The sequence below is a fragment of the Chamaea fasciata genome, unplaced genomic scaffold, assembly GCF_029207755.1.
Source record: "Chamaea fasciata isolate MVZ Bird 193981 ecotype frontalis unplaced genomic scaffold, bChaFas1.0.hap1 SCAF_11, whole genome shotgun sequence".
In the NCBI taxonomy this organism is placed as follows: domain Eukaryota; kingdom Metazoa; phylum Chordata; class Aves; order Passeriformes; family Sylviidae; genus Chamaea; species Chamaea fasciata.
The window spans coordinates 3,407,426-3,424,010 of record NW_027094096.1 but is presented as its reverse complement, the minus strand read 5'-3'; the positions used below and the strand labels follow the sequence as shown (position 1 = coordinate 3,424,010).

The 16,585-nt window shown below is 46.3% G+C and overlaps 1 protein-coding gene across 1 annotated transcript in view; it reads right to left on the bottom strand.

Moving 5' to 3' along the window:
* The window catches only part of ARHGEF4 (Rho guanine nucleotide exchange factor 4), a 119,188-nt gene extending 102,880 nt beyond the window's left edge, over nt 1-16,308 (bottom strand). Inside the window, exons 1-3 of the mRNA XM_066193984.1 lie at nt 13,468-16,308; nt 9,376-9,714; nt 3,980-4,109 (exon numbers count right to left, since the gene is read on the bottom strand). Coding sequence (XP_066050081.1) covers nt 3,980-4,109; nt 9,376-9,714; nt 13,468-16,044 — 3,046 coding nt within the window. The 5' untranslated portion in view covers nt 16,045-16,308. The remainder of the gene's footprint in view (nt 1-3,979; nt 4,110-9,375; nt 9,715-13,467) is intronic.
* Between the last annotated feature and the right edge of the window lie 277 nt (nt 16,309-16,585).

Here is a 16,585-nt window from a genome sequence, read left to right as displayed (position 1 = left end):
TGGCAGCACCTCCTCTGAATGTCCCTTCTGCTCTAGGCCTGTGGGCAGGGAGCTCTCACACCCAGAACTGCCCATCTCCTGCCTTCAGCCTTGTTGCAGCTACGTTCTCACAGCTGCAGCCACAGTCCAAACAGCTTCCCAGCAACATCCCCAATTTTAGGCAGTCTTCAGTTTATAGGATGAACAAATATCAGACTCAGGAGAGATGGGGAAGGAGAAGACAGGTCTCACAGCCGACAAGACAAACATGCTGGTCCACTGCTTTAACCCAAAGCCTCACTATCCTGCTGCTGCTCACCCCAGTACATAGCAGGCCCTTCCCTCCCACCCCTTTCCTAGTGCCATAGGTCAAAATAGGTTTTCCTGTGTCAAAAGGCCTTCAGAGGCTGCTAAAAGAGCAGAAAAGCATTCCTCTATCTACTTTAGGAAGTGGCTTGCTTCCTAAACTGGCAGTAAGGAACATACTGAAAGGTACAAATGAAGACATGGGAGTATCCAGACAACCAGAAAAAGAGGAGACTGAGGGAGGCCCTGTGCAGTCAGACTTTCTCACAGGGGGAAGCAGAGGGACAGACAGACAGATCTCTTCTCTCTGGCAGTCACTGACAGGACCCGAGGGAATGGCCTGAAGTCGTGGCAGGGGAGGTTTAGGTTGGATATTAGGAAAAGGTTTTTTCACTCAGAGGGTGGTCGGGCACCAGGGCAGTGGTCCCAGCACTAAGCCAGCCGGAGTCCAAGAAGCATTTGGACAAAGCCTTCAGGCACACGATGTGGCTCCTGGGCAGAGCCAGGAGTTGGACTTGATGATCCATTTGGGCCCCTTCCAAATCAGAATATTCTGTGAACTAAAGGGGAAAGACACTTGACATTCACCAGCACTGACGACACTGATACTCATGAGCTGAACTAAAGGGGAAAGACACTGATATTCACCTGCTGAAGCGTGTGGTGCAGCCAAGAAAGCTGTTCCAAACTCTTTAGGAGCTCCAGCTGTTTGAACAGGACGGTGAAATTGCTGCCCTAGGGGTGTGTGTGTATGTGTGTGTGCGCACGGAGTGCTGCAGGGGGCTCAGCCCAGCCTTTCCCGGCGGGGTCCCAGCGCAGCCCGTCCCTGCCGCGTTTCCCAGCGCCCGGAGCCACCTGCCGGTGCCGCACGGCTCGGCACGGACCGAGGGACAGGCGGGGACAGCTCTGGGCGGACCGAGGGACAGGCGGGGACAGCTCTGGGCGGACCGAGGGACAGGCGGGGACAGCTCTGGGCGGACCGAGGGACAGGAGGGGACAGCTCTGGGCGGACCGAGGGACAGGCGGGGACAGCTCTGGGCGGACCGAGGGACAGGGACAGGCGGGGACAGCTCTGGGCGGACCGAGGGACAGGGACAGGCGGGGACAGCTCTGGGCGGACCGAGGGACAGGGACAGGCGGGGACAGCTCTGGGCGGACCGAGGGACAGGGACAGGCGGGGACAGCTCTGGGCGGACCGAGGGACAGGGACAGGCGGGGACAGCTCTGGGCGGACCGAGGGACAGGGACAGGCGGGGACAGCTCTGGGCGGACCGAGGGACAGGTGGCACTGCCTGCCCGCTGCGGGGACAGCTCGGAGCCTGCCCCAGTCCCGCCAGCTCGGCATCAGGGCAGCCACAGCGAGGGCTCCCACTGCCGAGAGGAGCGTGACGAGCGCGGCAGGTACAGCATTAAAGTGAAACTTCTCCGCACTCGGGCTGTTCTAGCAAAAAACCACGCGGTCTGACCTAGGATAGTCAGTGTGTGCCCAGCTCTTGTCGCCAGAGCCTGGGGAGGTGCATGACAGAGCCTGAGAGCTGTGCAGGGCACCTCTTGGGACCGTCTGCAGATGATGTTTCACACCTGCAGAACTAGAGATGCCTCCATACTCCATTCCTCTCAGTCTCTGCAGTATTCCCTGCACAAGGTGCAGACTTTGGGACTGGGAAATTTATCCGTGTTTTCAACGTGGAAGTATCGAGTAGCACTGGATATTGCACAGTAATTTTATATCTGGTGTCTTTTATGACTAAAGCATAGACGGGGGCCATTAGTACAAGCAGTTGTAGCTTTGCAGTTAGAAATCTTAAAATTAGATCAAATTAATTGACCATTTATTTTATATTTGTTTTACATGCCCTACAGCTCAGTCAAAACCAACAGGTATCACAACGAAGCTGTGCAAGAATCAAAGAGGGCATTCTGCTGCTCTACTTTTGCCTCAAGGACGTAGCCAATCTTAAAAGCGATCCATCAGCTTCAGAATATTACTTCATTACCTTGCAGTTTTCTTCTCATCCACATCCTACCTCAGGCAGGACACATTCCCACATCCATCTCCCCCAAAATGCTTCACATGAAGCCCACAAGCAGCAGCTAATAGAGATAGCTGTGGGAGAAGAACCTCTGCTTCCTTTTTCCATCAGTTTCATTTCCCAGGAGCATGGTTTTGGTGATGGAGAAATGATTCTGCTCCATTTCATTTATGTTGCTACATTTACTCAGAAATTCTTGGGGTCTGGGCCTAGGTCATGGTGCGAAATTCACTTGTACCTATCTCAGGAATACTGTGTGAATCACAGATGACTCAGGTGGCAGGCCCCATTTCTAGACAGCATATAAACACCTACAGCACTGCCAGCTGGTCAGTCTGCATACATTTACCTCCTCTATTCAGTCTCAGAAATTCATACATATTTTTTAACTCTCTCATGTCCCAGTTGGGAACTACCATGAAATTTGTCTCAGCTGTGACTCAGAATGTACTCCTGTGACAGCAGTGCTCAGGGATTTCAGCTGATGTCAGAGATGCACAGACAACTTGACAATGATGGGTTTCCATCTGGGATTTCCAAGGAGTAAAGCTGCAGCTTTTTAAATTCAGCCAGGGAGCTGGTCCTAAGCATTGGGGCAGCACCAGATGCTTGTGACAGCAAGTGATCAAAGCCCTCAGTGCTGAGAGAGCAAAGGCAAGGCTCTCAACACCACAATAATAAATAGTTTTCTTATTTCCAGATCAAGCCTCACGACTCTGTGCAGGAGCTGCACAAAGCGTCAGAAAACAAACCAGTCTTGCTTGACAAAATACTATGACCATTCAACTCTGATGTAATTAGTACAATGTTATTGTCCCTTAATTAGGTAACTCCAGCAGGGTTTAATCGATGGTACAGAGACCTTCTGAGGCAGAAACGGCAGTTTGGCACCCAACTGTGGTCGGCTTTTCCTGGCTAGATTCCTAACTGCCAAACAACTCCTCTGCATTCTGTTTTTCTTATTCCAGCCCAAAGTGCTCTGATAGAGATATCTGCAGTGTTTGGGAAGGCACTGTCAGATGGAGAATTTAAAAACCTGGCAAAGATACGTCTCACAGTTTAATAATCTGCGCAACTTACATTTTAATTCTGAGAAAGTGTCAGTCATCGGAAATGAGGCAGACATGATACTTCTTGTGCATTCCTCATGAAAACACAGCATACTTGTTCTTTAAGGGGATTTAAAGTACAGGAAACTTCTGTCCCTAGACGCTCATTTAGTTGCTTTAGTGCCTAATTAGCAACCTGAGAGGAACCTCACCGTACCCACTGTAGTGCTCTCCAACGAACACAAGGCAGAGTTTATTTCCTCTGCAGAAATCTAATTCAAGAGTGTGAAATAGGTGACATCATTGTAGGTGGGACAGAGTTCTCAGGAGACAACACAATGTTTCTACATCAAGAACTCTACCACTGCTACAGGTGATCTCTTCCTCACTGGAAAGCTGACCATGCCTTTAAACAGCCACCTGTTCATCCGCTCAGGGAGAAAACCACCCCAAATATGAAAAGCACATGAACGATTCAACTCTAAAGCAGATTTCTGCTCAGACATGGATGCAGCAATCACCGTGACCAGGTTAGGGTGACGTGGTTTCCAGGCTCAGTAGAGCAGAGCTGAGCCCTCTCCCCAGCCCCCCCCGGCAGGATGGTGTACGCACCGGGAGCGGAGACGCGCCGTTTCCAGCCCACGCAGTCCAGCCCCGTGGGAGTGCTCTGGGAGAACGGGTGCAGCTTCAGTGGAAGGATGTCAAAGGCAACAGGAGAGGTGATGGATGGGCTTATTCCAGCCTGCGACAGGACAGGGAAAACGAAGGCAACAAGCATTCAGTTTAGATGCCCCATAGGACAGAATATAGCATTCATCCCAGAGCACCTCTTCCCACCTCTGATGCCTGCCCGTGTAAGAAAGCAGCACGTTAGTGGATGATTATGGCCAGAAACGTTAGAAAACAGTGAGAAGGCAAGGAAAACTGCAAGGTGGTAAGGACAGAAGTGGACAAGCAGGTACTGGATTCATATTTCACATACAACCACTCACACCTCCATTCACAGAAAGTTTCACTCCTTCCTATGAAGTGTTTCGGGGGGGGGGGGGGGGGGGGGGCAGGGGGAATAATATCACTACAACTGAGTCATCCTCTCAGCTAGAGAGCTATTCCTGCAGCTTTGTGACTAATAGGTCCTCTTCTGGTATTTAACATGAAAATAAACCTTTTCCCTTCAGAGATTTATTGGTACCAGTTCCCAACCGAATAGAATGTGGTAACAACATTCTTCCCTTCAGCTAAACATACAAGTAAGAATTCTCACACTCTCCTCTACCTGGCTGATTGATTTTATTAAATTTATAGAACTTCAGGAAACTTTGAAAACTCTATACCACTGCCGGATCTCATTGAACTTTTACTGGTTTAAAGGGGGAAACACAGATACATTCACATAGCTCACAGCCTCTATTACAGAATGTAGTCATTAATGCATGCTGCAGGTATGTTTTATCCCTTTCCCCTTTTCTCTTCTCTCTCCCATGGCTGCCACACACAGAAAAACATCAGTGACTGGGAGATCAGCTGGTCAGTAAGCACTGGTCCCATGGGCACAGCCAGTTTTTCATCTCTATCACTACTGCCCCTTCCTTTTGCCACTGACCTTCAGTGGCATCCTTCACTGAGCCAGGAACTTGGCATCTTGAGGTCCAGTATTCCCTCTAGGATCTTTCCCTCTGCCCCCAGCCCACAGCATGTCCCATCAGCAGAAAGCCTGCTGACCAGCCTTGATGCTGAATCTTCTCCTGTAGATGGCCATTAGCCAAACCCTCCTTCCAAAACTGACCAGCACACAATGCTCACGCAGCTGTGAGTGCTGCTGCTCCATGCCTGGTTTGGTTTTTTATTCCTGGACTTAACTTTCCTAAAACAAAGAGAACACTGCCAATACTTTGACACAAATCACCATCTCTTGAGGGACAGCATGAACCGTGTTCAAATTAACCTGAGCAGTGCCTGTTTTTTCTAGACGAGTTGCAGCAAAGACCCAGTGGGAACACACGCTCTTCTGGTGACAGTAAAAATCAAGTTTACTGGGCCACAGCTCTGAAAATGTCAAGGGTAAAGTCTAGGTTATTTACAAAAAAGATGATAGCACAATTATTCTGTTTAAGACTAGAAAGCAGAACCTTGGCCTAAGGCTGTTACAACGACAGGCTTCATTCTTATTAATTCCTGGGACATCAGAGCAAATTTTGGGTACAGGCATCATTTGATTCCTGATAGCATGGAAGCCAGGCCTGTACAACCCTAACACAGGAGCAGAAGCATTTTCAGCAGTGTTAGTGACATGTGGATAAGGGAGAGGATGAGAAATGAGGGAGCAGACCATAGTACAGATCCTCTCTCCTATGTTTTCTGCCAGAGGTTCCAGAGATTATTTCTATGCTCTTATGCACAGCAGTTCAGCCCCTGGCAGGGGCTGGTCTCTGCTGTATGTCCATGCTTTGTCAGGTACACATCCGGGGGAGACTTTCTCATTAAAGTCCTCAAAGTCTGTTTATTTCCCTCTTAAAGTCTCTCTGTGTTGTATCACAGTGCTCATAATCGTGGTACCACACAACAAAACTTCATTTCCTCTTATTTTGGGTGGGGTAAAATCAGATTTCCAGAATTCACATTCAGGGCAATGAGCTGAAGATCTATTTTTCACTGCTTCTGATTTCTCTTTCAAAATAAAAGAGCTTTTTCTGCACCATACCCCCTCTGGGTACAGCCCCCTGATGGGCCTTTTAGGAATCTCTCTAATTTGGCAGTGCACAAACTGTGCTCTAACAAATGCACATAGAAGCCATGTCTGTGCTCCTATTGCTGTGCACTCAAGAGGCATCACGATTAAGAGCCAGGGTTTAAGTTTTTGTCAAAACAGGAAAGCACTGGATGGCAATAGGCAGTTCAGAGCAAAAATGATTCCCAAAACAGAGCCCATTGCCATTACAGCATTCCATACGTCAGTGGTTTGGGGCATTGTCTCTGCTCCAGTTAGGGAACTTCTGCATTAAAAACAAGCAAGAGGAGCCCAGGCTACAGCCTGAAACCCATCACCATGTGAAGGGCAAAGCCTATGGATGAGCAAAAGAATACATAGATTCATCCACAGCTATGTTCCCCTTCTTCCCCTTGGGGTGGGCAGCATAGGGAGTGCTGTGTTAAGACTTGAAGGCCCAAGATCAGAAGCTGCTCAGCTTGTTACTGCCAGCATCTCATTATAAGGGACAGCTGGGTCAAGCTTTGAGTTTGACTGGGAATTTACACAGGCTGTTCCCATTTAAGGAAGCAGAGAAGCGTACTGGACCTAAGCTAAAACAATCCACAATATATAGAACTGTTTGGAACTTCCATTTTTAATGTTTTTGGGGTTTTGTCGGTGATTTTTATTTTAGTTCATAGGTAGTTTCTTGATTGTTTGTCCATTTTTCCCTGTCCCAATTGCCAGCCCTCAGAGTAGCCTTATATTTCCATTATGCTCCTCTCTGTACATCGATCTAAATGATGGAGTGGTATCAGAAATCAGCACTTGAATAATCAAGAATTCCTCTCTGCTCTGCCCCATTAAGTTGTTTCCCCAATGTTGCAGCATTACATCACCTTGTGGGCTGACCTGATCTTGACTTAACACAATGTGACTTGTCACAACAGAAGCCACACATCCCAAGGCAGCCGTGTCAGAAAACATCACACTTGTAATTTCTGCTCTCCAAAGCCCCACACAGTCGCCTCATTGCAGTCACAAAACCACAACAGACAATGAACATCTTACAGAGTTTTTTTGTGATAATTTGTTCCTTCTTATTAAAAGGGATTCAACATCCTTCTAAAACTGCCCTCAAACGCTGCAGCTTGTGACAGCACTCCCAAGACACTTGGGAGTATGAATAAACCAGCACTATTGCAGGACTAGAGCATTGCAAAGACAGAATAAAATAATAGAGAGAAGAAACTGCGTGATTACTATTATAAATAAAAAGCACAGGCCAAGAAATTCAGTTGTATGGGCATTAAAAAAGAGCCTCTGAACCCCTGCAGTCCTCTCAATAAACAAGCGTTTTGCTTTCTTGGCCTGCCCACAAAGATTAAAGCATCAATGACCTGCGTAACACAAACGGACAGAAACTAAACCCCAAACCTACCTACACACTTCTAGCCAGAGAAGAATGAAGCAGGAAACTGAGTGAAGCCCAAGAGCCCCCGGGCAGGTGATGCTCAGAGAGGCCTCCCTGGGCACAGGGGCAGCTGCAAATCATCATGCAGCTGATTGCAATTTAGAGGTAAGTTTGCACCAGAAAACAGGGGTGGAAATGCTTAAAGGAGAAGCTGTTTTCTGGCAGCCTCCAAACGTGCAGTCAATCAGCAGAGCAGGCAGCATTCAAGGCGTGTAATCTGATGGCTCCAGGGGAAGCTATTGAGGGAACTGGTCACTCCTCTTAGCAGCCTTAATGGTCTCAGTGCTGGCCCACATGCCCTGCAGCACCGGCTAGATTTCCATCACTACCCGTGCCTGTCGAGGAATTGTGAGAAATATTTTTAGTACATTTCACTGATTTCTGTTAAGCCCTGACCCTGTGTAAGCCAGACATTCGCTTTCACTGGCCTGCCTCATCCCTGTACAGCACTAAGCCCTCAGAACCTCCACCAAGGTAGAAAAGTAACCCTAGTCATTTATTTTTAAATCTTTTTTGTCCTAACATACACAAGCCTCAAGAGCGTTACTCATTGCCTCCATCACACAGGTGAGCTGAGCTGAGCCAGGGAAGCATCCTCACTGGACTGAAAGTGGGAAACACATCAGAGAATCAAATCCAGCACCCATCCACGCAGCAACTGGCAACCCTTGGTGTTGAAGAGCCCAGCACATACAAAAGAGCACAGAGGTTTAGTCTCTTTCCTTGAGAAGGGGAGAGCAGGGGGCAGTTTTTCAGAGACCTTTGCTGTCCCAGGTGTCTGTCAGTTTGATGGGAGCTCTCACAGGTGGACAGGTTTTCTCTGGGCAAGCCAATGTTTCCCCTTCACCACTCACAGAACTGTCTGTGTACATAAGCTCAGGCATATTCTGAAGTGGTGATAGGACTACTGAGGCCTCATCTCCTCTCATTAAAATCGTCATTTTAATGTAACAATGAGAAACAGGCAACCAGGACAACAGGGAGAAAGGGAGACAGATACAGATAACAGACCAAAACAGAAACCCCTGAGGAAAGCTTTTATTTGACTATCTGCTATGTGATTTCAAGCTTGATCAGAAACTTTCTCAATATTATCGTGAGAAGCTTCATTGAGCATCCCTTGATCTCATGTCCTTTTCCCCCAGAAGTTCTTTTGTATGTATGAGGGCTAATTTTGGCTCGTGGATAGAGATTTGTGACTCTCCCTGAAGGGAACAGACCTTAGCTCTGGATCCAAAAGTAACAGATGCCATCAGTGTGAGTCACAACAGCCACCAAGTTTTTCACAAGCAATCATAATGCTGAGCTAAAAGTCTCCCTCAGTGGAGAGGAGAATATTAATAGCTAAAAATCCAGTGGCAATGTTCTCTTGCGTGTTTCACAGCAGGAATTTGCTTCAGTAGGAATTGTGGAGTTGGCCTCAGATACAAGGGAAGTCTAATTTAGAAGTCCATTATTAAAGTTATATAGCAACACCACAGGGCACAGAATGAGATTTCATCCGTTTAATTTACATTGATTTAAGGAAACTTTGATTTGCTCCTTGCCCTTCCTATCACTCAGCTCACAAGGCAACCTGGTTCTCTTGCATACTATTTCCAACGTCTCACAGGGCATGAACTGTTCAGTTACAGGAGCTAAGAAACCCACCACCTTTAGACATCATCACCTAAGGACCAGGTTAGTGTTTCAGCAGTCTGCACAGAGTACCAGGCCCACAGAAATGCTGACAGAAGTGGCACCAGACATAGTGTAAGGACAGGGATATGACGACAGAAGAGAGAAGCAGCTGGAGCAGAGGAAGACAGTGCCATGGGACGAGGAGGTCAGTGTATGGCTTCTTACTTTTGAGGGGTCCTCTGGGAGATGTTGCAACTGAACCCCTCCCTCTGGCTGTGTCTTCTTCTCTAATTTCCTTTTTTGATTCCTCTCCATCCAAACGTCATCGAAGCTGAAGCACTTATAGAGAGGTTTGGGCGTCTTCCTCCTGCTCTCTGGAACCTCTTTGGCTTTTTCATCTGGAGCAGGGAAGGAGAGCCTCTGGGCTCTGCTCTCCAGGGTGGAGACAGGGCGTGGGCACGGTGGAACCCGTGGGGGCCTCCTTTTGCCATGGGGAGCCCATTGCTTATTTGGCCTCTTTTCAGGTGCTGTTTGACATGGCTGCTCTGACTCCTGTTTTACAAACTGCAGGTGAAAACACAGCGTTTGTTGCATGGAAAATTTGTTTGCTTCAAGTCAGTTTGAACAGAAGATGGCAAAGCTCAGTTATTCAGCCACAGAGCTCTCAGAAGAAAATGCTTAGGAGCGCTCCACCCTGAAGCAGCAGACTTGCCATCCTTTGAGGGTGCCATGTACACTCCTTGTGCACAGGACAGTGCCCTGTTCACCCTCATTTTAGATGGCATACCACACTGACATCACCACCAGGATTTAGGTCACTCTGTCTGTATAATATTATTTACAAAGACAGACGATGTCTCTGAAAATAGAAAAATGACCTCTTGTCTGGCTCTGGTTTTCCAACTGTACCTCAGTTATACAATGTGAAAAGGCTTCGTAGATGCCTGCAGCTCTGATATATTAAGCCCTGACATGCTCTTTACACTATCCATTTTATTTGCTTGATGCTGGGCCACGAGTAAGGAATTGCACAGCTTTGCCCTGCACTCCCATTTCAGTGGTTGCAGAAAATTACAGATTTTATATTTGAATAACTTGAAATCAACCAGCTACTACTCCAAGTAGCATCAGTGTAAGAATCAATAATATTTAAGGGAGGAGATAACAGCACTGGGGAATGAGTGAACTCAGGAGTCTCACGACAAAAACATGCTGTCCCCCGACAGTAGTATCTCACAATTTTTCACAGATCATTTGTAGAACCCAAATAAAACAACCCTCAAACCATCACAGGCACTTCCTGTCTATTTTCAACTATCCAGCAATTCCAGGTCAATTCTTCTTTGCCCCTGGTAAGAGATGCCACAGTCTAGAAAGAATAGATTCTGTGAAAAAGGTGTTTTGTGCCCAACCCCACCTTACTGGAGAGGAGCAAGAAGAAGAACATGTGAATTCCAAACGTGGGACATTTTAGGACAGTTTTCACTTGCCTGCTAAGTAACACAATTATTCAAGTAAAATCGTGCCATGAACAGATTAATTAAACATGTAGTGAAGGGCCTGGCAGATGGGCACACTGGTAATGGTTCTGCCTTGCTGTTTTCAGCATGAAATCTTTGTCCTGGATGAAAGCTGGAGAACGTTCTCCATTGGCAGGGAATGAGAGAGGGCTGGTACGTGCTCCACCACCCTCAGGTGAGTTACTTACCTGAGTGGTAGCCAGGAGTGTCCAGGGCCGGCTGATCCAGTGCAGTTTGGCTCACCACTAACTCAGACAATGCTGACACAACTGGAAAAATATCCAGCTGGGGAATAAATACAAATCCCCATCCTGGAGAGCACAATGGGAAGTGAGCTCAAGAGCTTCACTATTACAGATGTGCACTAATGTCTTTACTCATGTGGAACAGAAAAGGACTTCCCTTCAAATTCACCAATACACTAAATTTTTTGACCTCTTTAGGAAGCAGCAAACAAAAGGAAGGCCATCCTTAGCATATAGATGATAATTATTTTGGAAAGACTTAACACTGCAAATATACTTTGCCCAGTGTCTGTTGTATTTTCAGAAATTTCTGAAAATGCATCTTCACTTCAAAAATCCAGGGTGCAATTCTACTTCATTCATGTCATGAAAATGGAAATAAATAAAGCCCTATCTATTTTAATAGATTAGATGTTTTGAAAGCTGGGATATTTGCATTAATTTCTAGGTTCCAGCTGCATTTGTCCAATTTCAGATGTCATATTCTGCAGCCTCCAGATAAATCAGGAAAATTAAACTGTTTTTATACGTCTTAGATACCATTTAAAATTGTCATGGTTTTCTTTGAATAATTCAATCTAGCAATCAATTTAACCAATTATTTATTTGCTCCTAATGGGTACATTATAGCATGTGGGGTTGCCTTTTCAGGGCTTTACACACGCCTCATCTCTACACACTTTTCTAGATGTTCTTTTGAGCTGTAATTTACAGGTCAATGATTTTATTCATCCTCCGAGAGGCTTCATCTGTTGACAGTGTGCATAGTCCAAGTCTCCTGCTTTTTCCTAGGCTGCACTCTCTTGTCTGGAATGCAGTGTCCAGTATTAAGCTTGTAGGTTATGCTGGTGCCCATGAAACAAAAGATTTTCAAGTAAAGCTGAGCACAGAAGGGAATAAAACCAATTCTCTTCCCCTTTTCTCCCCTGGAATTCTGATCCTACAACCCCCACTTCTCAAACTGCCACCCAAACACTTCTTTGGATTCCAGACAGCTTTAGAGAAAAACCCCAAGCCAATCAACCAAAACACTTTCATTTGGGAATATGTGAGGAGGGGTTGAGAGCTGGGTTTATTCAAGATGATGAGAGGGCTCTAAAGGCAGTATAAGAGCAGTCACCAACAGTTTTGTATTTACATGGATGATGGATCCAAGCTCTTCTCAGTAGTTCCAGACAAGGTCACAAGACAGTGACCAGAAACTGCATCTTGGAAAGTTCTTGTTGGGCATTAGGAAAAAAAATTCTCAAGGAATACGTTTCCCAGAGAGGCAGTGAAACCTTCAGCAATGGAGTTTTCAAGACTTGGCTAGATAAAGCCTATCTTTCTTTGTTTCTGTACAAAAAATAGGGAGCTTCTGTAAAAAAAATATGGGAAAAGGGTAGGATAAGACCATCTTGGAAGGTATCTTAAAGGTTTCATATAAGCTCAGATGTAAGAGGCAAAAGGGGACAGCAGCAAAAACTGTGTGAGGCTCATTTGAGTTGAACACAAGCAGCCCTCAGCTGCTGTGAATTGATCAAGCAGTTCCAGATTAATGAACCCTCTGAAAATTGTCTGTTGGGGTATGCAAAAGTTCATGCACCCTCTCAAATGCCACTTTTGACAATCTGCTCAAAAAAATTCTTCTCCCATTTTTTAATGTTCTTATTATTGCTCATCAGCAATAATACTGAAAAAAGTAGCACGGTCAAGGTGTGTTCTGGGATCTCAGTTCCAGCTCAGTGTTGGTCACTCTGGGGGGTTGTGCTCACCCACTGAAAGAGATTCCTGAACTCCCAGCCCCTTACAACTTGGGAAATCCTCTCTGGGATTAAAAACCTACTGATGGAGGAAGTCTCTGCTTTTAGAGGTCTCAGCCAATCACCAAGTCCATACTGAAGATCCAGTCTGTTCCATGAGATTCAGCCTATGCCAAGGATTTAATATATTACCTGGATTAGGACAAAATACGACATGAAAAGGAGACTCTGAGTCTTCACTTTGGGTTGTTTTTTTTTTTCCTGTCTGCTGTAGAAAAGGCAGAAAAGAACTTCTGGTAGCAACCAAAAGGTGCTTATGGTGACTACAAAACACACATGGTACTTCAAAGGACAGCTACTCATTGTCTAAAGAAAGTGATTTTACTTCTTAAAAAGTGACTGCCAGCCATAGGAATTGATTTCTTTGTTGCCTTTCACAATGAGAAACTTATTTCCTATAAACCAGGTGCAAGGCTCAACTCTGCCTGAAGAAGGGTAAAACCCAGCTTAAAAGTGGAGATGAATGCAGGGTGATGTTTGTACAGTCTTTAATGGTGTTGTGACTGCTCCATTCCTTTGGGGTTTTGTAGCAAATCCTCCCTTTAAGAGCACATCAATTCATATATTCTTGAACAGAAACAGAAAGAATGAGTAGTGCCACCCATGTTAGACCAAGAGGAATATTTGTGCACTCATCTATCCAATGAGTCACCGAGCCATTGAAGAGTTTAACAGGAGCTCCTAAACCATAGTAAAGCAAAGGACTGCAAACCAACCCCACCCCCTGATCATTCCCTGACAACAACTCACCTCATCTCGGAGCATGTCACTAATGGAAGAAGCTGTATTTAAGCTGATCTGGGATTGGCTGCTTATGCCACTGTCATCCCTCTGGAAGTCATCCAATGAGTGTAAGAGACTTCCTCTGGGTTTCAGTGTCTTTGGTCTCTCAGGAGCCTCCAGGTTGCTTTCCACTCCAGGGCTGCTCCCAAAAAATATCATGGAAGTGGCACACACTCGCCCAGGATAACGGAAGTTCTTGTGTTGAGCAGTGGATCGTGAACTCTGAGGTTTGGGACTCATGGGCCTACAAGGCATGTCTTTACCATCAGAACTTGAGAGCTGGGGACATGATGGACTTGACTGACTAAATGCCAACTGCAAGTCAGTGGTGCTAAACGGAGATTTCATCCAGTATTCCTCTAGAGAGGTATTTAAACTGTTGCTCAGAACTTCCTGCTGTTCATCACAGTCTGAACTCCGGGAGTACCTGATACCCAAGTCATGGGACTGTACTCGTCTTCTCCACATACGCGCAGGTGAAGAGACATCAACAGGCTCCACGGAGCTGTCAAAATAGTTGGAGTCTGTTGAGGAGCCATGATCTGTTTCTGTTTTTACAAAAGCGTGTCCATTGGAACCATGCTGTTGCTCTACTGGTGTTAACACATGGCCACTGGTTCCATGAAGACTCTCCTGTGTGGATGATAAACTTACTAAGACAGGCCTTTTTAGTCCATCTGCCTCCTTGCTTTTTAGAAAAGCTTTCCAGGTGCTCTGGCGGAGTTTGGCTTTCTCCTTTTCATTTTTCACTGATGCTTTTGAGCTTTGCTCAGTGTTTTCCTTTTCTGGACATTTGGACTCAAATAAGCTTGAGAGGGATTTGTGTGCCAATGCCAACCTTGTCCTGAACTTCTTGCCCTCTGGGGTTTTGTTTCTTTTGTGTTCATTTTCAGGGAATGATTTCCTAATCCCTGAATGCTCCACAGGTTCGCTGTCATTGTTTTCAGATGAACCTGAAACTTGTCGATCTGCATCTTCCATCAGTATCCGACCAGAGCCAGAGGCCTTCCTCAGGCTCAATCTGTTGAATATTCCTGCAGGTTTCTCATAAAATAAATCATCATCATCGGAGCACTCAGAGGTGTAACTCTCCTTCCTGTGGAAGAGTAAACCAGATGAACAACTTTTGAAAGACAGTAAACTTGCACTGTCTTCATCATCTTTCCCAACATCCAGTTCTTCTGTCTTTGCCTTGCTGCCAAAGGTACTGCCGCTGCCCTCATTTTCCCATGAGGCAGCCTTAGTTCTCCTGAGAGATGTCATTTTTGAGAACACTAAAAACTTGGAGGCTTTCCCGCTATTCTCATTCTTTGTTGGCTTCTGTACAGTTCTATGAATGCTGCTGTTACTTCCCAGGATGTGGGACGAGTTCTCATCCAGTTCCTCGCTGTTAGTGCTGCAGGTACTTACATTATCCAGGCCCAGCATGAAAGTGCCGTGGGCCTCCCTGTTCAGAGACTCATCAAAGACATCAGACACATCCAGACTGAGGGCACTGTCTTTGCTGGGGCTAGAAGTGTGCTCTGCAGGAGAGCCCTCCTTTCTTTCCCAACGAGAGGGTTCTACACAGATACCTGTTTCTTCATTTGAGCCATTACACCTTTCCTTTCCTTGCCTGCCTACTGCTTGTTCAGAGACAATGCTGGGCCCCTGAAGGCTGACACCAGCACCACGCCCCTGACACAAACTGCTTACACTGCTGCCAGTTTTCAGTGTCACTGCACTGGTAATATTTAATCCTTTCTCTGTTCTTCGATATGCTTTGAATCCCTCTTCCTTAGACACCTGGTAATGGCTTGTTCCACGGTTTCTAAAGCCTGTCTTTCCTAACTGTTTGGTCTTGAATTCAAAACCTCTCTTTGTTTTGCTGGGCTCTTCCCCAGAGGCCAACACACCACTTCTACCCTGTGGTTTTACAGTGCTGGGCCCTTCAAGGGTCCAGAAACTGACACCAGCACCATCTCCCTGAGACACGTTGCTCACACTGCTGCTGGTTTCCAGCGGCACTGCACCAGCCACCAGTGTCCCCGTTCTCCAGGGCCTTTCCTCAGAGACCTTCACGCTGCTTCCACTGGGGCCTTTTACAAGGGATTTTTCACATGGATCTGTCTGACTTTCTGCAATAATTGTATGGCTGTCTAGTGGTAAAGCAACATTCCTGAATTCCACGTTTGCACTTGCTACTGCAGAATTACTACAGGTGAACCCTAAGGGTGAAACTGCTTCTGTTTTCTCTCTTTTCTCTTCTGAAATTTCTGGTTTTACTTCAGCTGTCTCCCTACCAGAGAGTACCTCTGCACTGTCAGGAATGGGGTGGATGGCTAGAATTTGTTCTTCACAGTTACAGCTTTCACTCAGAGCTCTCTCTGGCTCATCATGAGCTTTACTGACAGCATGAGGAGACATCAGATCCTTGTTCACTGCATTTCCCAATGTTTCAGCTGCCACTTCAGTAGGAAGGTTATCATTCAGTGTTTTGGACTGTAATCCTTTCTCCTCTACAGAGACTGTAATTAGGGCAGGCTTTAATTCTGGACTAGTCATTAAATCCCTTCCCTGCCCTATATAATCTGATGTGGGAGTCCTTTCAACAGCAAAGACATTCTCTTCATCCTTTCCTTTATGAGGAGGCTGTTCATTTGTTCCCAGGTCCCAGTGGCTCCTTAAGGCACCAGTATTGCAACTTGTATTTTGCTGCACTGGCTCTCCGTGCTCTGCTCCTCTGTCACTGCCATCTGGTGGCGTTGGAGTTTCCAGGACATTCCAACCAAAGCCAAGGTCAGAAGAATCATCTGCCCATCTTTCTCCTGCCACAATCTCCATATCTGACAGTTCAGATTCAAGGCCATTCTGCTTCAAATGTTCGTGCTGTATTCCACTGTTGGAAATACAGTTTACAGAACAATCACAGTCTCTGCTTTCCCCAACGGCAGGAACCCCTGCATGAGGGGCTGCAGGGTTCTCAGTGTCACCAGTGTCCCATCCAACATCAATATCACATGGGAATCTACTTGCTTCCAGATCTCTTTCGGCTTTGTACTCATTGTTTTGTGTAAGCTCCTCAGTGTTTATGATCACTGGATCC